This window comes from Zootoca vivipara, chromosome 7 (assembly GCF_965207765.1).
Source record: "Zootoca vivipara chromosome 7, rZooViv2.hap1.1, whole genome shotgun sequence".
NCBI classification, from domain to species: Eukaryota; Metazoa; Chordata; class Lepidosauria; order Squamata; family Lacertidae; genus Zootoca; species Zootoca vivipara.
In genome coordinates, this window is record NC_142590.1 from 90,380,790 (window position 1) to 90,403,179 (window position 22,390).

Sequence of the window (22,390 nt, forward strand, 5' to 3'; positions counted from 1 at the left end):
CCTGCGTGGGGCGGAATTTACCACAGCAGCAGCAGGAGGAGGAGGAGGAAGAGGAGGGGGGAATGAGGAAGGCGAGCAACGGCCGTTGAAGTCGGCTTGGCTGAGGTGGCTCAGGTAAGTCGTACGGCCTTCCAGCGACTCACCTGGGCAGGTGAGCCGCCCCCGCCCCGTCGACCGTTACTCTTCGGCGGCAGCGGATGGAAAGAGGTGCCGGGGCTCATGCCCCAGCCGAGCTGCCTGGAATTGCTCAAACGGGGGCGCGGGGAAGCGCCTTCTGCGCATGCTTGGGCCCATTCAAGAGGGAAACACTTCGCACATGCTCAGATTCCTCTCCTTGTCGACATAAGAAGAGCTCTGCAAGATGAGGCCAGTGGCCCGTCTCTCGTTCCAGCCTCCTGTTCTCACGGTGGTTGGCCAGATGCCCATTATGGGGAACCAGCAAGCAGGATCCGAGGCCAAGAGCAGCCCTCTCCCCTCCTGTGGTTTCCAGCACCTGGTACTCAGAAGCCTGGCGGCAGAGAGCATCATGGCTATTTACTGTATCTAATCCTCTTTAAAAGCCGTCCAATTTTGTGCCCCCCTCCCCTCTGTGGGAGTGAGTTCCACGGTTTAACTTTAGTGAAATGCTTTTTAAAATCTGCCCTGAACATTCCCACACGGCTTCCCTGGACGCCTGCTAGTTCGAGTGTCAGGAGAGAGGGAGAAAACCTTTTTTTCTCTGCCCACTGTGCCCATGCCATTCATAGTTTTATAAACTTCTGTCCTGTTGCCTCTTGCTCACCTTTCTAAGCTGAAAAGTCTGAAACCTTTTTTTTTTTTGCTCCATCCCCTTGATCATTTTTCTGGTTCTTTTCCAACCTAACAATAGCCTTTCTGAGCTTAGGGGGGCCAAAGATGTACACCAGGCACCCCCAAACTTCGGCCAAATTCCAGGTGTTTTGGACTACAATTCCCATCATCCCTGACCACTGGTCCTCTTAGCTAGGGATCATGGGAGTTGTAGGCCAAAACATCTGGTGGGCCGCAGTTTGGGGATGCCTGCTGTACACAGTACTGTACTCCAATTAAGTCTGCACTATAAATTTGTATAACAGCATTATGATATTGGCAGTTTTATTTTCAGTTCTTTTCCTATTCCTAGCATAGAATTTGCCTTTTTCATGACCACTGCATACTGGGTCAACATCTTTATGTATATCACACAAGTACAAGTACCGGTATGTAAAAAGTGTAATGTAAATTCCTCCATTCCCCACTTTGCTGCTTCACATATTTGTTACAATGCCATGATTTTTATTTAATATATTTTTCACCATTCATCCGAAGATCACAGAGCGTTCGTTATAAAAAGTGTATATGAGAGAGAGAGAGGTCCTGCCCCAAGGAGCTTACAGTCTTAAAATGTATTGCAGGGCTGATAAAGAGGAAAGGTGAGGGTAGATGGTCATGCAGAATTCAGTTCATTTTGTGGTGCTGGAAAACAAACTCTGGGTCTGAGTCCTGCATCAAGTTAAGTTGCGGTTGAGCTTAGAGGAGCTGACCAGAGGTGGGAAGCTTCAATATGCCTTGAACCTAGAGGGAGACAATCCAATTAGCATTTCTATAATAAATCACTTAAATTAAGTGACAAATTCTTTACATAATTGAAAATTCAGCCCTTTTTAATGGACCAGGGAAACTTTCTCTGCTGTGCAGAGCCCCTTGTCCCACCTCACTAAATATTTGTTCCACCTGGGACCTTAACCCGGATGGAGATAGCTTCGCATCAATTGCAAGTGCTCTGGTAACCTCCCGTTTAGGCAATATAGAGCTCCAGTCTCCTTAGGATCACCTGTTTCACTGCATGTTTCCTGCAGTGTGGCTCAGCTGCCGTACCTGCAAAAACAAGATTATGTTCAGGGATTGTATTATCATGGTGACTGACTATAAGTTAGCAGTGCTTTATGCACTGGGGGCACTATTCCTCAGGGGATGATCAATTGTGATGTAAATGAGAGAACAGCCTTGCAAATAATTCAGCAGAAGTTAGCCTGCAAAAAGATACCTCCTTGCTTGCTCTGACACTTCACAAGCACACTCACTCACTTATTGCATGACATCCCCCCCCCCGGCTACCACAGTAATTCTGTGCACTCTGGGTTCTGTCACAGTGTGTCGTTGTGCCAGAAGCGGTTTAGTCATGCTAGCCACATAACTGGAAAGCTGTGTGCAGACCAACGCTGGCTCCCTCAGCCTGAAAGCGGAGATGAGCGCTGCAACCCATAGTCAAATTTGACTACTCTTAACAGTCCAGGGGTCCTTTACCTTTTACCTTTACTTTGAAGCTAGTGATTCAAGGCTGTGATAGAAAGTGGACAACTTGCACTTTATAGAAATGTTTTCAATGCAACTTGTGTGTTCCAAGTTTGCAGTCAGCACCTGTAATTCAAACATGATACTTCAGTGACTGCTCAATCATGTACAGTCATACCGTGGGTTACAGACGCTTCAGGTTCTGGCTTTTCCCGAACCCGGAAGTACCCAAACGGGTTACTTCTGGGCTTCGGCGCTCGCGAATGCACAGAAGCACTAAACCGCGCTTTGCGCATGCGCAGAACCACCGAATTGCAACCCACGTGTGTGCAGACGCAGCGCTGTGGGTTGCGAACGTGCCTCCCGCACGGATCACATTTGCAACCTGAGGGTCCACTCTACTTGTATTCATGAAATGATCTCACACCTAAAATAATGAATGATTTAATGGCTTTCTCTGTGGTGTAGTGGTTAAGAGCAGTGGACTTGTAATCTGGTGAACCGGGTTCCCCTGCGCCTCCACATGAAGCTGCTGGGTGACCTTGGGCTAGTCACACTTCTCTGAAGTCTCTCAGCCCAACTCACCTCACAGAGTTTGTTTGTTGTGGGGGAGGAAGGGAAAGGAGATTGTTAGCCGCTTTGAGACTCCTTAGGGATAAAGCGGGATATCAAATCCAAACGCCTCTTCTTCTGTGTATGTAATTAAATACAAATTCTTGCAAAGCAAATCTAGGAATGTATGTACTCTTTTCACTAGATGCTAAATATAGTTACATGTAAGAAAGAGACCACAGGCTTATCTGCCTTGGTTCAGAAGGCTGATGTTATCTTTTTCAAATAGGCTATATATATGTTCATGGGGAAACTGCACCACCTGCAGCTGGTTCTTTTTTCATCGTGCTTTTATTTTCTAGCCAACACTGTGGTTTTGAAACATCTTCCTACCTACACCACAAGAACGTTGGTGTTGTACTCAGATGAGGCTTACTGTAACTGGGGGGTTAAAATGGCCGGGTAGTTGTAAGCATGAAGTTGGTGCTCTCTCTGCCGGACTGGTTGCCTTCCTTCCAGCAGGCAGGTAACAGCTGACTTGACTGCAGTCTGCAGGATTGGCCCCTGCTCACATCAGTGAACATGTTTCCCCAAGGTGCAGAAAAGTAGCTCTTACGTTGTTTGGGCGGCATGCATAGAGCCTCACGTCATGTCCTCCTGAGATGGGTCAGGAGAGTAATGTGCTTTGTAGGGGGAGGGCACATTTCTAGCAATCTAATATTTGATATTTTTGCTTGTAGGGTCAGGATGTATACACTGCTATCCGGGCTTTACAAGTATATGTTCCGAAGGGATGAATACTGCATCTTGATCCTCGGACTGGACAATGCTGGTAAAACGGTGTGTTCCAATGTTTGTTTGGTGGAGAAGGAAAGAGACCCTCTCCTCTTCCTCACTACCTTGTCTGGTTTCATGTAACATATAGTAATTTCCAAGGTGCTAGGTAAGATGAGTTAATCCCGAATTATTCTAATTTTAGGAGGATAAATCCTTCAGGCATAGAGCACACAATTAGCATCATTAGGTCAGCTGTTCAAACCCCCCCCAGCTCTTCATTAGTTTGAGTTTCTAGTAATTTTCTTGCATAGTAATATTTTTGTTGCAAGCGGATATAAAATTAAGGGTCTCAATCCTCTCCATGAGTTTTGCTGGGTAAAGGTTTGCTCAGAATTCCTGTAGCAAAGGAATCCAGTGTTCCAAGAGCAGAAGGCAAGAAAGAGCTACTGAACACTCTGGACTGTTTCATACAGGACTGCAGTGGAAGGCAGGGGGAAATTGCTTGAACTTGGATTGAGTCTGTTATGCCTGATTTTGGGTGATTGCTCCCCATCCACCCACTGCAGTCCCATCCAACATGGCCCATGATGTTTTGTAGGTTTCACCACCCCCCTGAAGAGGGGGGATGCAGGGGGGGGCGATGCAGGGGGAAATGAGGGGAAATGATAGATCCATTGCATGAACTTGCTTTCTGCTCATGCAGTGTTGAAGTGTCTAAGGACTGCCAAACTCTGGTCTGGTTTGAAGTGGAAATGGCTTCGCGCAACCTCTGGGAGAGGAAGTTGTGGCTGCCTTGCTCCTTGGTCGTTCTGCTGTGCGCTGAGCTCAGTCATGGTTTGGCTTAGCATGCCATTTGAATCTAGGCTCATGGTTTACAGACAAAACTGTAAACACTTAAGACAAACCATGGCTTAGCTCAGTGAAGCTGCAGAATGATGGTGAGGGTGGGTTGTGAGACTACACACCTCTGTCTTACTAATGCTTTATTCTGTCCCCGTGTTCTCGGTTATGGATCCCTGCCACTCTATTCCTGCTTTATATGTTAAACCTCCATAATATTCCATAAAAAGGAAATTCTGATTTCAGTGGAGATTACGTAAGATTGCTAATTTGGTCACAGACTTTTTGGTTGTTGGCTAGCAGCAGCTAGATTTGATTGATTGATTGATTGGTTGATTGCAGAGTTATAAATCTTGGAATTCCAGTTTTACAATAAAGTTTTCCTGTGTCCCAGAAAGCACTTAGTTTAACAACCTGCTTTCCTTCTCCCTTCCCTGCTTCCATTGTTTCCAGACCTTCCTTGAACAGACTAAAACAAGATTTAACAGGAACTACAAAGGAATGAGTTTATCCAAAATCACAACTACTGTAGGCTTGAACAGTAAGTGAATCTAGTTTGGTGAAGCGAAAATAAGGCTTAAGATGGTAAGAGTTTACCTTGACAGGGTGAGGTGGGGAGCTATTTAGAAAAGTTTAAAAAGGAAGTTCAAGCAGCTGCTTGAAGTATCCAAGGCCATGATATATGCATTCTGAAGATAACAGTGTTTCTCTTAAGATTGCCAGGGGAAAAAGAATACAGCTGTCCATTCACAGACTTTTCTCTCTAGCCTATCCGATTTAACTAATGACTCTGCACTTTAACAAAAGAAAAAGAAAAAAGAATTCATTGTGGGCACTGTCAACTCTCCCTCATTGCTTGCCCCCTATTCCTGCTTCAGGTTTCAAGTGTTTTTCATTGGCTTTGGAGCAGTGGTTTTCAAAACCTCTCTTCTTCAGGAAATAAATCAAACTTCTATCTCCCATTGAGGGACCTCTGCATATTGTGAAGGATTCTGGGTAGTTTTCTAGTGGTGGTTCTTGACAAACATCACCTCTGGGGGAGTTTTGGATTTCTCTTTGTACAAAAAAGAGGCCCATATTGGGTTATTGCAGGGGGAGGCAACCTCAGGCTCGTGGGCCGGATGTGGCCCAATCGCCTTCTCAATCTGGCCCACGGACGGTCTGGGGATCAGCGTGTTTTTACATGAGTAGAATGTGTCCTTTTATTTAAAATGCATCTCTGGGTTGTTTGTGGGGCAGAGGAATTCGTTCATTTCCCCCCCAAAAATATAGCCCGGCCCACCACATGGTCTGAGGGACGGTGGACCGGCCCACGGCTGAAAAAGGTTGCTGACCCCTGGGTTATTGTCTGTCTCCTAGTTGGCACTATAGATGTGGGCAAGGCCAGGCTAATGTTCTGGGATCTTGGAGGACAAGAGGAGCTTCAATCTCTCTGGGATAAGGTAGGGATGACGGTTGTATGTTCAGAAATGCCTTGCCATCTTAATAATGGTCCCTTTGAAATTTGTAGCAAGAGTTAATTGCGCTTCCCAGTCAGTGTGGGCAGCACACAAGGAGTTGGATCCAGACTAAGTTCATTGAACCGAAACCCAATAGGACAAGTTACAGGTAGGTAGCCGTGTTGGTCTGAGTCGAAGCAATAAAAAAATTCCTTCAGTAGCACCTTAAAGACCAACTAAGTTTATATTTTGGTATGAGCTTTCGTGTGCATGCACACTTCTTCAGATACACTAGAAACAGAAGTGTCAGACCCTATATATATACAGAGGGTGGGGGGGTGGGTGGGAATGGGAGATGGGCTGATGGGAGTGGTAAACCTGTAGATGGGTGTTAATGGCTGCTGATGGCTGCAATTAGTCCTGGGCTGAGGTGCTAAAGAAAGCTTGATCATGCATAATGAGATAAGAATCCGATATCTCTATTCATCCCAGGTGCTTCCATGGTTTTAAGCTTGGTAATGATTTCCAATTCAGCAACTTCCCTTTCCAGTCTGTTCCTGAAATTTCTCTGTAATAAAACAGCTGCTTTGAGATCTTGTATAGAATGTCCTGGGAGATTGAAGTGTTCTCCTACTGGTTTTTCAGTCTTATGGTTCCTGATGTCAGATTTATGTCCATTTATCCTTTGGCGTAGGGTTTGGCCTGTTTGTCCAATATAGAGAGCTGAAGGGCACCGTTGGCATTTGATGGCATACACCACATACACCCGGACAACATCATTACTGGCCCCAACAACATCCAACATACCATCTCAGGACTATTTAATTGCTCATCTTCTAACATTGTGTATGCCATCAACATTGTGTATGCCATCTGACACTTCTGTTTCTAGTGTATCTGAAGAAGTGTGCATGCACACGAAAGCTCATACCAAAATATAAACTTAGTTTGTCCAATAGGACAAGTTAATCATGACTTGACTTTTGATTTAATGGGGAATGAAGATCCACAAAGTCTGGACTCAACCCAAAGTGTATTGGGACCATCAGACAAGAGCTTTGCGAGAACAATAAATAGCTTTTATCCAGGCTATCAAGTATTGAAAATGTAATGTTGCTTTTTTTTTCTAATAAAAGCAATGTTTTACTGTCCCCATGGTTTGTTTTAATGACCCAGGAGAGCTTTATGTTTTTGCTCTGAAAAGAGTCAATAGCCTTGTTGGTGTTCATTGGTATGTATGTATGTATGTATGTATGTATGTATGTATGTATGTATGTATGTATATTTTTGTTTAACAGACTGTATATAGACTGTTTAATCCTGGGAATTTAACATCTGCTTGTTATGTGCAGCTAGTTTTCTTTCTGTGAGCCATTTATAGCTACACACTTGGTTGCACTCTTTTGGCATATGACCCTGGGGCTTTAGTGCGCTCCTTTGGCTTCTGCTTGTAGCGCAGAGCGTTCTGAAAGGACTCTGTGCTTGCTAATTTGCAGGGAGTTAATTGTGCAGGCAACTGTGAGTGACAAGCAGCTGGGCAGGATGAGGGTTTAGTTTCTTCTGACCCTGCAGTCCCATGAAATACATCAGGAGAACAACTTTGTTTAGCTCCTATGTTGTGCTTTCAGTATTATGCAGAGTCCCATGGCGTCATCTATATTATCGACTCCACCGATGAAGAAAGGCTTTCGGAATCAAAACGAGCTTTCGGTGAGCATGCGGGGCGCTTTCCTGGAATTCATCTGTGCAGGGTGGGAGGGACATAAAACAGCTTGAAACAAGCAGTGTATTCCTGTGACTTTGCCAACTGCAAAGCAAAAGTTGAATGCCCCAATTGAGTCCAGAGATGTCCAAGCAAAGATATGTGTTCTCTCTCTCTTTCTTCTTGCAGCACAACGTCATTTTAAAGGTCAGTGCAGCCAGCTGGTTACATGATTGGCCTTTTCAACATAGCTTTCCAAATAAGCAGACTCTCCATCATTTATTTACAGTATTTAAGATATCTGTATATATTGCCATTCATCAAAAGGTCACTGGCTCTTTACAATACACGTAATAAATAACTAATAAACACATAGTGTAATATTTGTACAATACAAAAACCTAAAGCAGTTATATAAATAAAATTCAAAGGGTAGGATTCAGCTAGCAAGCCCCACCACCCCACACAAAGACTTCTGTGTTGCAACAGGACTTGCTCCCTTGCACATGCTTCCCAAAATTGGCTCTTGGGGTGGGAAAACACCTAGAGCAGCATGTGGGGGAAGGAGAGGGCAGATTGTTCCATGACACAAGCAGAAATACTTGTGCTGATAGACCAGTCTGCTTGGCACTATGTTGACTTCTTCCCAGCAGCAGTCAACCCAACAATAAATTCCACAACTTACCCCCTGTGAAACAAGACAGTCTAATAACTTCAGTTATTATCTACTCATTTCTGATGAAACTATAAAACGGTATACTTGTTTAACAGCAGTTTTATGAAAAATAGTGGGGAGGGGGAGAGAATCTGCAGCAGGATTCCCAGAGAGCCGAAACAGCATGCAAACTCCCAGAGTCGCTAGTTTTCCTGGAACCCCTTGTTTAACTTTTTTACTCTAGATGTTCCCCTCAGCTGAGCATAGGCTACAGTTTAGTTGCAGACAATTGGATCAAAAATGTGATATAAATGTGTAGGGGAATATCTAGGTTCCCTTACTGGAGGCCAATAATAGCAAGGCAGTGAATCAATAAGCATTTGTTTGCATGTGCAAGGTGGCAACCTCAATGAAGAAGGGTTCAGATGTAATACAAGTACTGATATAGCAGTGTAAAACAATCAAACCCACTCTTTAAGAACAGCCTTAAAGCATTATTTCAGGAACGCTAACCAATTAGCAGCTTGTACATTTTTATATGCACATTTACTTCCCTTTGTTGCTACCCTATTTTACACAATCAGCTTTGCAGAAGTGCATAATCTGCCATTTTCACTGAAGCTTCTAAAACATGATTTGTTGCATTCTCCCATCTCCTGATGTCTGCAAATGTTTTCTTATCTGTAGCATAGCTTGATTGCTCCCTTTCAACCCTGTCAAATATGGCCTTGTTTTCTTTCCACCTAGCAGTTTCTCTTCAAGACAGTTCAACTAAACGATTTAACTCTTTCAGTCCCTACAAATGTCTTCTTGCCACTGAGTCTTCAGTGCAAAAGCGTTTTCATTCTGACATACACAGGATCTCTGTTAATGGCCTGTTCCAGAGAGGAGCTTGTTGTCATTTTATTCCTCCCTGGTGGTCTTTTACTCCCATGCTGAGCTGAGCTAAGCCAAGGTTTGGCTTAACTTGCCATCCAAATGTATGTTTGTGGTTAAGCTCTCCTCCTTGACTACAAGCTGTCGCCACGGATATAACCCAGTTCTCTTCTCCCTTTCATCTTCCTCACAGAGAAGATGGTAACTAGTGAAGTCCTGGAAGGTGTTCCATTGTTGGTTCTGGCGAACAAGCAAGACGTGGAGGTGAGATCATTATTTGTTTCAAAATCGTTCCCAGTTGTTGTTGTTTAGTCGTTTAGTCGTGTCCGACTCTTCGTGACCCCCATGGACCATAGCACGCCAGGCACTCCTGTCTTCCACTGCCTCCCGCAGTTTGGTCAAACTCGTGTTGGTAGCTTCGAGAACACTGTCCAACCATCTCGTCCTCTGTCGTCCCCTTCTCCTAGTGCCCTCCATCTTTCCCAACATCAAGGTCTTTTCCAAGGATTCTTCTCTTCTCATGAGGTGGCCAAAGTATTGGAGCCACCAAAGTATTGGAGCGTTCCCAGTTACAGTAGTGGCATTTTAAAATTTCTCATTAGTATTTCTTTTCTGTTAGTACTTTTCTGTTGCTTTCTAAAGTAGCTAGCAAATTTGAGCACAGCTAAAATGTAAAAGCAACAATAAGGGGGAATAGAATGGCGTAAGAACTTGGCAGCAAGAAATCTAAAAAATGGAACAGAAACCATAAGGATACATATGTCTTTTCACTGATACGTAATCAGTAATCTCAGCCTGTGCCTCTCTGGCTGTTTCTGTTACAGTACTTTCTAGTTACCAGACATAGCTGCTGTGAGCTACACATTTCAGTAACCTCCGGGAAATGTGACCTGAAATATTTCTGTCCTGCCCTATGCATTCTGTGTAAACTGTGGCTGTTGGGTGTTTGTAGTGGTCTTGTGTCAGGTGACCTCAAACCAGGAGAGGTGGTCTGTGGTGCAAAACAACAATGTATTTTATTGGAGAGGTGGTTTCCCGGTCTGTCTTGCCCACTGCCTCCAGAAAGTAGGGCCAAATACAGCTTTTTCTATCTCCTACTTCCATGGAAAGGAGTTGGTGTGCTGGGATTGTACATGTTTGCCTGACAAGTGTGTTTTTGGTGACATAGGTATCAGTTTACTGCTGATACCTGAAGGTTTACTGAAGGTTGGGGGAAGCATCTGGAAGGTTGGGAGAAGATTGGCATACTGTAGTAGCTTTATTCAATCCCAACAGCTGCAGTACCCCCATGCTGTCCTCTAGGGGGAGCCAGTCACTCATTGAAAATGGGATAGACCCTACAGTACCGTTAAACTCTGCACCTTGAATGTCCTATCTGATTCTGTGAACATGTGCACACATAATTTTTGCAGGAGGATGCGCACAGTAATCCAGCCGTGACTCTGACTTCAAGCACTTGGTGGTTTGCAATCCACAAGAGTTTAAACCAAATAAACATGTCACCCAATTTAATGTGGCAACTAAAGGTCTTCAGAGTTCCCCTGCAGAAACTTTTATGCATATAGAAGGTCTTCAGAGTTCCCCTGCAGAAAGTTTTATGCATATAGAAGTTTATGCACATCGGAAGCTCCGGGATGAAAAGCATCTATCCTCGAAATAAGGAACAGCAGTCTCCTTATTCACCTTAGCTCAAAGATTCTCAGCAGCTTTGGCAGACGGAACAAACCCTTTTTGGAATTTCCTCTCAGAAGGCTGGTGACAATTACTGACATACATACAAAGGAAATGCTACATTTCTGGCACCAATTTTTTTCTGGCATTCCACTTTCCAAATGCCTTTTGTCTAAAGGTTGTAGCTTGACTCAGTAGCAGGACTAGGTGGGTGCTGCCCAAAGAAGGTGCTTTGCACAGTCTGGAGTGTGGAAGTGAAAATTAAACAAAGCCTGGGTCATGCTTATGCATTCTTTTGTGCTTGCGTCAAATGTTCCACTCCGGTTTACGTTACGCACGCTTTTGTAATGAATTGGCGAAAGTGTTGCAATGAGTGCTTGCCAGGGATGAAATCCGGCATCTGTGGAATGTGCCAGACTAGCATGTGCCCTCCCACCAGCAAACAGACTTGCACAGTGATCTCTGTTTCCAATGGGGTGCCAGCCAAATTGCTAAGCCTGATTGGGACGGATCTGGCCCCCGGGCATTAGTTTGCCTACCCATGGTCCAGACCAGGGGTCCCCAAACTTACCGCGCTTCGTGCCGGTTCCCGAAGTGCACACACACTATTTCCAGCACACTTCCGGGTCGCCAGAGCACCGGAAATAGCTTGTGTGCATGGGCCTCCTCCGACCTGGAAGTGCGCCGGAAATGACGTTTGCGCAATGCGCGTAAACTATTTCCGGTGCTCCGGCAACCGGAAGTGGGCAGCCGTGCCGGTAAGAGCGGGTGGCGGTTGCTGCTGGCCAGATAAATTGGTCCTTCGTATCCAGCCCACAGGCCGTAGTCTGGGGATGCCTGGTCTAGACTACCCTTTGGCATAGGCTCCTCCTGTTCACTATATCCTATTACCTTTTCAGCTTCCGACACTTCCTCCTCCTAGTCCACTCCCTCTTCTCCCTGTGACTGCTCAATGTCGTCCCACCACCACTAATCCCCTGGCTCTGAGCCTTCTTCCATTGGGGGTTCCCCAGCTGCTGCCTCCCACCACTCCCCTTCGTCCAGCCAGTCAATAACAATTGACAAGCCTACTCCTCTGTAACAGTTGCTTTGGGGAGTGCCAGGACCTCCTCTGAAGACAGTTCCCCCAGGCAGATAAGGATGCTGTAAATGACGTGCTCATCTCCTTTGGAAGGTTCCATCTGCTATCTTGGTTCAAAATGGTGTCTCATCGGAGCAAAACATAGACCTAGACCTGCTCCTCGATCTCAGGATCCGCATCATGCAAAGTTTGCTGACTATATATTAAGAGTTGACTGAATGTACAGAGAACAGATGGACAAACAACTTTCCAAGCTTAGAGATTTAGTGCTGTTGAGTCCAGAAACCCACAGGCACACAACTGACTGTGTTAATGGATCTGTCTGGGAAAGGTTTCATTGGCGTGTTTCCTGAGGATTGTGCGACGTCTAAAATGCAGCATGCTGGTTCTTTTACAGGGACACCTTTGTGCTCTTGTGTACTTATTGTTATAACGTCATGCTGCTCCATTAGCTAAGTGTTCCCATCCCTTTGTCCTTAGATGACCTGGAGGCTTTTACGGGAAGGAATGTTTTAGACTTAGTTCCAAGCATTCTGTGTCAACCCCGCCTCCTGCCCCTCAAGCACACAAACACTACAAAGATGATATCTGCAATGACACACAGAGACTTAAGAGATGGACACAGGAGCCTATCCGGTCTCCTTTGGCGTTCAGAGTTCTGGTTCTGACTTTTTAAAAAAGCCAAGCTTTTTAGTATCCATATACCTATTGTTCACATGGAGGTGCTGCTCTGTATTCTGTAGTTATTGGATGCACTGCCAGGGAGGTGCCCCCAGACTTCGGAACTCCCTGCCTCAGGAGATCTGTCTGACCCCCATCATCTCTGCACCTTTTTAATGGAAAACAACATTGTTCCATAAAATCTTTTTTTGTGTGTGTGTGTGTTAAAAAAGACTTTATTGAAACATTTAAAAGAAACATTACAGCAAAAGACAAACAACCATTCCTCTATTGCCATAAAATCACATTTCAAAATTTTACACGAATCAAATTTACATTTACAATCTTACCACTCTATTATTACATAAAAAATTAACTTCCAAACTTGCCCACACCACTTAGCTATAACTTACTCCTACTACTTGCGTTGTTAATCCTTACAAATCAGCCCTAACATACGATTCTCCCCCATCCAATTACATTTCTCTATTATTCCCCGCGCTGCTTCAAAGTAAACAGATCTTTAGCTCCGTTCTAATATCCTTTTTCTTAAAATAATCCTCTACATATTCCCATTTCCTGCTAATTAATTGTTTTGGCTTATTCCTAATTGCTGTCAACATTGTTCCATAAAATCTGGCAATGGCTGCGGCCTTGGAAGGCTTTAAAAAGGAATTGGATAGATTTGTGGAGAAAGAGTAGTACACCAGTGGCTGCTACTCGTGATGGCAGTGTTATGTAGTGGTTAGAGTGTGAGACTAGGACCTGGGAGACTAGGATTCAAATCCCCACTCAACCATGAAGCTCACTGAGTGATCAGCCAATGTATCTCAGCCTGAGCTACCTCACAGGGTTGTGGTGAGGATAAAATGGGGAGGGGGGAAGCATGCAGGTGGGGCAAACATGCAGTTAATTAACTAATTCTGTGGCTCCAGAGGCAGCATGAGTAGAGCTGTACTGTAGCCCATAGCAGTTTCTGCCACAGTACTGGTAAATGGTGTCTCGTTTGCCCCTAGAGCCAGACCCAAACCCCAGCTCTGGGCCCTCTCCACCCAATCCGCCTCACCGAGTTGCAGCGAGATGGCTTAGGCTAGACCGAGAGTGTATATGAAGGAATGGCAAAAGTGCTTTGCATTTTCCATGAGCAATCAAAATCTCAGGAAAATATCTCACCAAAACCCATCTGCTGGGTTTTTGTCTTGGTTCCTGAGCCTCTTCCAGACACTGCTTTCTTCCATGAATGCATGGCGGCTGCTCTCTTCGTTATGTTTATTATGTCGTCCTAACTGAATACCCAGGGGACTTAGCTATCTCTGTCCTAAGGCAGTTCGCTGGAGGTCCTTCGGTACAAATCCCTCTCAGTAATTATTGCTTCATGGACCTCTTCCTTCTGTTTTGGAACTTTTGAATTTTCCTTGATGACATTGCACTTAAACACAAATGACTTAACCTACATGGCCAAGCAGGTACACAGCTTTGCGCAGATGTGGACCATTCTTCTTCTTTATCATCCCAGCAATCTGACAACAGCTGAGGAGGTTTCTTTTAAAACATCTTTTAGAAGACATCTGAAGGCAGCCCTGTTTAGGGAAGCTTTTAATATTTGACTATTATATTTTAATATTTTGTTGGAAGCCGCCCAGAATGGCTGGGGAAACCCAGCCAGATGAGCGGGGTATAAATAATAAATTTTACTACTACTATTATTGTTAATTATTATCTTACTCGTATTTCCTTATCTATTGCTCAACTCTAGTAATATATGTCAGATTTGCCACTTAATCGTAAATCCCTGTTTGTCTCCCAGCAGCTGCGGTTTAAGTGTGGGATGGTACAATTCAGACACATTTTTTAAAAGTGAACAAAAGAAAGCATGATACTTTTAATTACTAGGTTTTATCCCTTACCTGTTTTGAGTCTTACGTGTTCCGTTTATCCGCATGTTTTATCTTGTGCTGGTCTGTGACCGAAATAAAGTTTGACACCGATACCTGTAATATCTCTGGCAGCTTAACTACAGCCATCAAGAGCCTGCCCAAATAAAACACTGTGAGAATTGCTGTAAGGAGGGCAGAAATAACGTCTGGGCAGCATTTTGAAAACTTAACTTGGCGTTTGCACTTATAGCTTAAAATCATCAGTTTCGTTTGGATCCCTGTTTAAACATACGGACTGTGTCTTTTAAACTATACTTTGAACTCGGGGTCAATGGAACATTTTTATTGTTAAAGACAGCTGACATTGTTTCGTTTTTTCCCATCTTAAGGTATTTGCCAAAATAAAATATGCATTAAAAATAAAAAGTTGGCGCACACGTTTGCAATGTGCAGTGACAGGGTTCTAGGCTATTAGGAAACCTGAAAAAGCAGAGTTCCCAGTTGCATGGCGCTCTGGCGCCCCGTGTACATTTGTTTACAGATGTCCTTGTTTCTGCAGAGAATAGCCTTAATGACTAAAAGGGGCTCAGCTTAGCATTGCATTGCTTCCTAAATATGAGCAGACTCATGCTTTGGCTAGGCTTCTGAGTAAAGTCGAGTTGCACAATTCTCTCTGCAGCTTGCGTCTGGCAGTGAGTCTGGGCTAGATGATTTTCAGGGTCTTTAGAGTTTGGCTCGGTGCATAAGCTGATCCAATATATCTTGCCCTGGCTTACAATTCCAGGGAGACACGCTGTAGGTGAGCAAAGGAGGTGCTTTGTAAGAGGACAAATCTCTTGACAGTTGCTCCCTCGTTTTCTCCTGCAGAGCTGCCTGTCGATCCCTGACATCAAAACGGCTTTTAGCGACTGCATCAACAAAATTGGGAAGAGAGACTGCCTGACCCAAGGCTGCTCTGCTCTGACAGGGTAAGTGGAGCCAGCATACAGCTTCCGGGTCATGTGGCCAGCATGACAAAGCCGCTTATGGCGGACCAGAGCAGCACACGGAAACGCCGTTTACCTTCCTGCCGGAGCAGTACCTATTTATCTACTTGCACTTTGACGTGCTTTCAAACTGATAGGTTGGCAGGAGCTGGGACCGAGCAACAGGAGCTCACCCAGTCGCGGGGATTTGAACCACCGACCTTCTGATCGGCAAGCCCTAGGCTCTGTGGTTTAACCCACAGCGCCACCCACAAAAGTGGGAAGCCCACAAAAATACTGACTAGTCTGTATTTGTGTGCTGGCTGCAGAGAAGGGAAAGCCAGCACTGACGCACCATCAGGGTTCCATCTCCTTCGCCACCAGCCTGCTGTGTTTCTGTCCTAGTTGCGGAATATGAAGCCTCCCTTCCTCCATGGCTCACAATGGAAACCTAGAGGGCTGGCAGGGAAGGAAGAGGGAAACCTGGACTCCTTCACCCACTCATGCCCTCACCTGCACTGACTTCCTGGTCACCTGTGGCTACCCAGCAAGGTGACCTCGTATAAAAATGACCCAGCCTGTGTTATGCAACCTTTTAAGTTGCATGACCTGGAGCATCAGGCGCCCCTGTGTGATGTTATCCTATTATTATTATTATTATTATTATTATTATTATTATTATTAGAATTTATATAGCATGTTTGCTCTCAAAATGCACCCTCCCACCACATAGATGTAGACAGCAGGAGATGGGAAAGGGAAGGGGCTATGGGGAGACCCTAGACCCATGATTCCCAAATTGGGAGGTACTTGGGGGGTTTCCTCTAGGGGAGTGCGGGAAGTGTAAATGACAACCAGACTTTGAAAAGCTGGTACCAAGTTTACTGGTTTTGGTTTTACTGTTAAATGAATAAAACTAAATAATTTTAATTGGATTTTTAATAAATATGCGATGAGTTGTTACTGTTTTGAACTTTAAAGTGTTGTCATCTTCCTTAGGGGGTCATGCAAACTGCTATTCTGAGTAATGTTTTTTTATAGGGTGAGGGGAGATGAGTTTATGGAACCGAGGGGGTGGTAGCATCAAAAGGTTTGTCCTCACTGCCTAGAGGGTGATAGGAAGGATTTCTGAGGGCAGAAGGAACACTGCAAAGATGGCGATGATAAGGCGTGAACCTGCTCTTTTTGTGTGTGTCCTCAGGAAAGGGGTGAACGAAGGGATCGAATGGATGGTGAAGTGCGTGGTGAGGAATATCCATCGCCCCCCCAGGCAGAAGGACATCACGTAAAGGACCACTGAGGAACTGAGCACTGGGCACCTATGTCCCGCATGGACTCACTGCTCTTTCTCTTTCTTTCTTTCTCCCTCCCCACCCTCTCTCTCCCACCCCCCAAAGAGATCTGGCCTGGGCTCAAGGCACGAATGTCCTCTTTTGGTGGCTCACAAGAGAACTCCTTGATGTGAGAAGTCAGACTGAAGTCTTTACCCTGAGCTCTTAAGGGGTGTGGCCATCACCGGCTGTGCTTGTGCACCTGCGCATTGTAAGAGCACAAGCCTTGAGCTCCTTCTGTGTCGCTTTAACCTGTGGAATTGACTGAAGGTCCTTGCGATGGCTAATCGGATGCAAATCGGTGTTTGGATTTGATTGGGGGGGGGGGAGGCAGGGACTCAAATCCCTATTTGCTGTTGGAAGTTGCCCTCCAAAATCCAGAATTGCATTGACGGCAGAGGCCCCCAAGGGTGTTTGTAAGACAAAGAGGGGATTGGCACGGGAGATGACGGTTCCTTTGTAACAAAGAGAACATGTCACAAATCCTAAGGTGGGACTGTGGCATCGCTGGGGCTAACGGGGAGTTGTGGTCCACAATATCTGAAGGGCACCAGCTTGGCTGAAACTGCTGTGTAGGGTCAAAATTGATATATTTTTTGTGTCTTATATTTCCAGTTGGTTTTGCTGATTTGCTCTGCAGCGTTGCAGAGACCAAAAGCCAAAGCCTGCCCTGTGATGTTGTGTTCCCACAGTGGTCTTTGCTAGAGGGAAGCTGCCCCTTCGGAAGACATTTTGTCTCTTGTCTCAGTTAAATGAAGAAAATTGTGATTCTTCTGTATCTGGCTGGCATTGAGATCCTCTTTGCATTTCCCGGGGGTCCAAGGGTTGTTGTTTCAATAAAAGTTTCATATTCCTCTGTACAACTTTGCAGAATTCATGGCTATCTCTCTCTGGCAGAGCTGGTCAAGTATCCCTTCTTACGAATGAAAGTTGCTCACCCCAACCTTTGCAGCTTCTGACTCCTGCTTTACCTAGATTGTTCATTCGTGATGCAAATGGCCTCTGAAATGCCCTCTCTCTAGGGCAGCTTTTGCCAAGCTGGCTCGGCCTGATAGAAGCCTTAGTCAGTGTGAAGCACCTGGACGGTGCTAGCTTGGCTTAGGCTGCCCCAGAGGCACGGCTGATGCCAGTGTTGCCATCATTTTGTGGTCAGGTGGAACCTGTCCATTTGTCCAGGCTTTTTGAGTGGGGCAGGGAAGAAATTCCATCATGTCTGCAAATGAGGAGCTGTGATTGTAGCTCCGACTGTTCCTCTCCCACCCACCCACCCAAATGCTATATCTGCTGTCATAAATTGTGGCTTTACTCTGCTGCAACCCACCCTGAGAGCATCAGATGATGTAGGGAGAGGGGGGGGTCTAGAAGTTACCTTATAAATAAAGTGTGTTTAAATTGTCCTTATCCTGCTCTTCTTCCAAAAAGAAACAGCTCCCAGGGCAGCTTACATATCAATACAAACAAGATAAGTCCTTGCCTTCAGGCTTACAACAACAATAATAAAAATTTCAAAAAACACCGCACACAAGGAAAATGGGTTGGGGAGGAAGAGGAAAGAAGCAAACTCAGGTTTAACCTCCTGATTGCCAGCTCTTTAATAAGCAGCTGGGGTGGATGAGTTCAAGGAGAGGTGGGGCCAAGGAGTTGGTGGTCTCTGCTGCAACAGAGTGCTTGCTTCCTTTGGTTTTTATCCCTGCTGTAACCTGATGTGATAGCTGGCAGCAGGAAGAGCTTTGTCTTCAGCAGAGCTGGTGATGTTACTGAGCTGGAAAGCTGCTGTCGGTGACCTCTCTCTGCTTCTCCTGTTTTGTCAGCTGTGGGCTACGTTTTCCAGGTGATCCAAGAAGCATCTGCCATCATTCTATTTGCTCAGATCCAAATTACTGATTTGGATACGGTGTCATTCATATTTTTATAAATATTCCTCTCATGAGATGTTGAAACCAGTTCAGACTCAACCTTACTATTTTTGAACCCTACTCTGAAGCATATATGCTGTTCCAATTTGTACAAGCATTCATGTTTAGAACACAAAGAGTGTTTCTTGCCAGGCTTGGTTCTGCAGAGAGCCTCATTTTTATAGAATCGTAGAGTTGGAAGAGACCACAAGGGCCATCCAGTCCAACCCCCTGCCGAGCAGGAAACACCATCAAAGCATTCTTGACATATGCCTGTCAAGCCTCTGCTTAAAGACCTCCAAAGAAGGAGACTCCACCACACTCCTTGGTAGCAAATTCCACTGCCAAACAGCTCTTACTGTCAGGAAGTTCTTCCTAATGTTTAGGTGGAATCTTCTTTCTTGTAGTTTGAATCCATTGCTCCGTGTCCGCTTCTCTGGAGCAGCAGAAAACAACCTTCCTCGCTCCTCTACAACCTTTCTCCCTCCTCTAGTATTATAGTATTGCAAGAAGCCCAAATTGAGTGACTTCGACCTGGATTGTGAGAAGAGGGTGTGCAGCAAGGAGTTTGTTTTTTTTTCTTCATCGAGATTTCTCTCGAAACTGGCTGAGTAAGGTTTACCAGCAACGCTACACACCCTTCTTTCTCTAATGAAAATTATGCATAGTTGAAAACCCTGCCAAGTTTTGACTTTTAAAATACCTTTGGAATTTATTCTTAGTAAGGGAAGAGGTTGGTGGAGAACAAGACGGGAAAGAAAGTCATTGGTGAGATCAGGGCCCAGGAGAGGAATAGCTCTTGGCGATGGAAAGCATTCTATGTGCTCCCAAGAGAAGATGATGCAGGAATGTAATGTAAAAGTGCTGTCTAAAATGTCTAAAATATTCCTGGAATGGAAGACAAAGGATGAGCAAGTAAAATCATCAGTGATACATTGGGTAATAGATATTGGTCATAATATAAACATGGAGGCATGGGAACGATTGTATAATATGGGTATAAAATTTACAGCATGTTATGGTCTAAAAGAAAATTATATGAAAATGATATATCATTGGTATCTAACACCAAGTAAAATGGCAAAAATGTATAAATCCAAATAAGTGCTGGAAATGTAAAGAGAAAGAAGGTTCTTTTTATCATGTGGTGGCCTTGTAGTAAGGTTAAAGCTTACTGGGAAATGATATATAATGAAATGAAAAGGATGTTTAAAATAACCTTTGTAAAAAAGAAACCAGAAGCTTTTCTTTTGGGAATTTTGGGAATTATAGAGACAGAGCTAAACTGTATAGAAACTTATTCATGTATGCTACTACAGCAGCAAAAATGCTACTCGCCCAAAAATGGAAAGAAGAAGAAGTCCCAGCAAAGGAGGAATGGATACAAAAACTTATAGAATATGCAGAAATGGCGAAACTTACTGGAAGAATAAGAAATCAAGATAACAATTTTTAAAATAAAAGAATGGAAATGGTTTATTGCATATTTACAGATAAATTGTAAACAGATAAGAACATTGGCATGATTTTGTAATAGCCTGCAGTTTCATAAGAGTATATATTTAAAGTAGATAATTAAATGAGCAAATTAAATGAATTTGGATATGCAGAAGATATTAAAAAATAAATTGAAGGAACTGCAAAAAGGGGGAAGGAAGTCAAGTTTTGAAATGTCAAAACGATGGTAAAATTAGTGAAATGTATAAACTTGAAAAGTATAAATAAAAAAAGAGAGAGAAGATGATGCAGGAGGACATGAGCCCAGTTGCAGCTGTTTGCAGCCTTGTTGCCTGCTGCCAATCAAGTGAGCATGTGGGTCTATTGGTCCCTTTAAATTACTGGAAGCCTGCAAGGCTCTGTGCAGCAGAAAGGAAATATCTCCCCAGGCAATCTAGGTGCTTCCTTGCAAACATGCAAGGCCCTTTCCTAGATCCTTACGATTTATCACAGGGGATACCTTTGGCCCTCTAGATATTGCTGATCCACAACTCCCATTATCCCCAGAAAGCTGAAGTGCAGAGTGTCTGAGGAACAGGACATTTGCAGGGAAACCAAAATGCTCGTTTCCAAAGCTATTGTACTACCAACCTTACTGTATGGACCACTTACAAACGCCATCTCCAACTCCTTGAAAGATTCCATCAACGGTGTCTCCAAAAAAATCTTACACATCACTTGGGAAGACAGGCGAACTAATATCAGTGTAATGTATGAATCAAAGATCACCAGGGTTGAAGCAATGATTCTTCAACATCAACTTCGTTGGACTGGTCATGTTGTGCGGATGCCTGATAATCGTGTTGTGCGGATGCCTGATTCCTACTGTACTCTATTCCGAACTTAAAAATGGAAAGTGTAATGCTGGTGGTCAACAAAAGGGGTTTAAAGACTGTCTCAAGTCAAATCTTTTAAAATGTAGTATAAACACTGACAACTGGGAAACACTCTTTGAGAACAGCCTTTACCAAAGGTGTCATGGACTTCGAAGACACTCAAACTCAGAACGCAAAGGAGAAATGTGCTAAGAGGAAGGCACGCTTGGCAAATCCACACCGTGATCAACTCCCGCCCAGGAACCAATGTCCCCACTGTGGAAGGACTTGTGGATCCAGAATTCGCCTCCACAGTCACTTACAGACTCATTGTTAAACTGTGTTTATGAAAGACAATCTTACTTGGCTATGAGGGATCGCCAAAGATTGCTCCTTTAGAAATGGGAAGTGGAAGGAGAACAAGATGCCTCTCTAACAGAATTCAAGGATGGGAGTCGCAGTTCAGCAACAACCCCACCTCTGGTATATCAGAAGGGGCCGTGCAGCATCTGGCAATGTTAATGGGAGTCGCAACAGTTTTATGCACTATGCCTGAAGCACAGTATTTGGACTTTCAAAAAAGGCTTTTGACAGAGTTGCTCCTTAACTCCCAAATAAACCTTGCAGACATGGAAAATGTGGCCTTTTTAATGAAATCAACAATTGGGAAAAGAACAGGAAGCAGAGAGTAGGAATAAATGGAGCATTCTTGCCATGGAGGGTTGTAAGAACTGAACCACCCCGAGACCTCCAGGTCTCCTAAATAAATAATATTTTTTTCCATACTTATAGTTTTTGTCTTCTTGGTTCCTGAGCTTTCCAGTCAGTTTTGCCATTTCGGTGTAGTCCATGTTATTTTAAACATTTTTATCAATTCATTATACTGTATATCATTTCCCAGAAGGCTTTTATTACCTTTCCACGACCACCACATATGATAGAAGGTATCTTTTCTCTCTTTACATTTCCAGCTGGTATTTTTACTTGCTTTATACATCTTTGCTAACTTACTAGGAGTCAAATACCACTGGAACACCATTTTCTTATAGTTGTCTTTCACCGTCCAACATGCTGAGAATTTCAAGTCTGTTTTCCATAACCTTTCCCAATCTGAAAGTTGAATATTATGCCCCAAATCCCTTGCCCAGTGTATCATTACCGATTTAACCTGTTCGTCTTTGGTATACTGTTTCAAGAGCAATTTATACATTTTCGACAGTAATTTTATATTGTTTTCGAACAAATCTTTTTGAAATCTTGAGATCTCATAACTGAAACCTTTTTATTTTTGGTCTGTCTTGAAACTAAAGGCATCTTGTGCTTATTTAACTTTTGAGCCTACAGGAAGAGGGTGGGGTTGCTGGAGAAGATAAGCAGACATTGGCATGAAGCACACACCACAGGAGCCTGGGGGGCGAGGAAGGGTGGCAGCTCTCTCTCTGCATTGCTGGAAGGGGGGAAAAGA

The 22,390-nt window shown here is 44.2% G+C and overlaps 1 protein-coding gene across 1 annotated transcript; it reads left to right on the top strand.

The window, feature by feature from the left end:
* Positions 1–49: 49 nt before the first annotated feature.
* ARFRP1 (ARF related protein 1) lies at positions 50–17,578 on the top strand. Its single transcript, XM_035123293.3, has 8 exons — positions 50–114; positions 3,585–3,684; positions 4,915–5,002; positions 5,821–5,903; positions 7,529–7,610; positions 9,327–9,397; positions 15,290–15,390; positions 16,589–17,578. Exons 2-8 carry the CDS (start codon positions 3,592–3,594, stop codon positions 16,674–16,676), a joined length of 606 nt encoding a protein of 201 aa, XP_034979184.1. The 5' UTR covers positions 50–114; positions 3,585–3,591; the 3' UTR covers positions 16,677–17,578.
* The last annotated feature ends 4,812 nt before the right edge of the window (positions 17,579–22,390 follow it).

What these genes read in the sequence shown, in the direction of transcription:
- ARFRP1 (XM_035123293.3), top strand. Translation starts at nt 3,592, where the DNA reads ATGTATACACTGCTATCCGGGCTTTACAAGTATATGTTCCGAAGGGAT. An exon ending in GGAATCAAAACGAGCTTTCG is followed by an intron (nt 7,611 to 9,326) that starts GTGAGCATGCGG and finishes TCTTCCTCACAG; the next exon opens with AGAAGATGGTAACTAGTGAA. An exon ending in GGCTGCTCTGCTCTGACAGG is followed by an intron (nt 15,391 to 16,588) that starts GTAAGTGGAGCC and finishes GTGTGTCCTCAG; the next exon opens with GAAAGGGGTGAACGAAGGGA.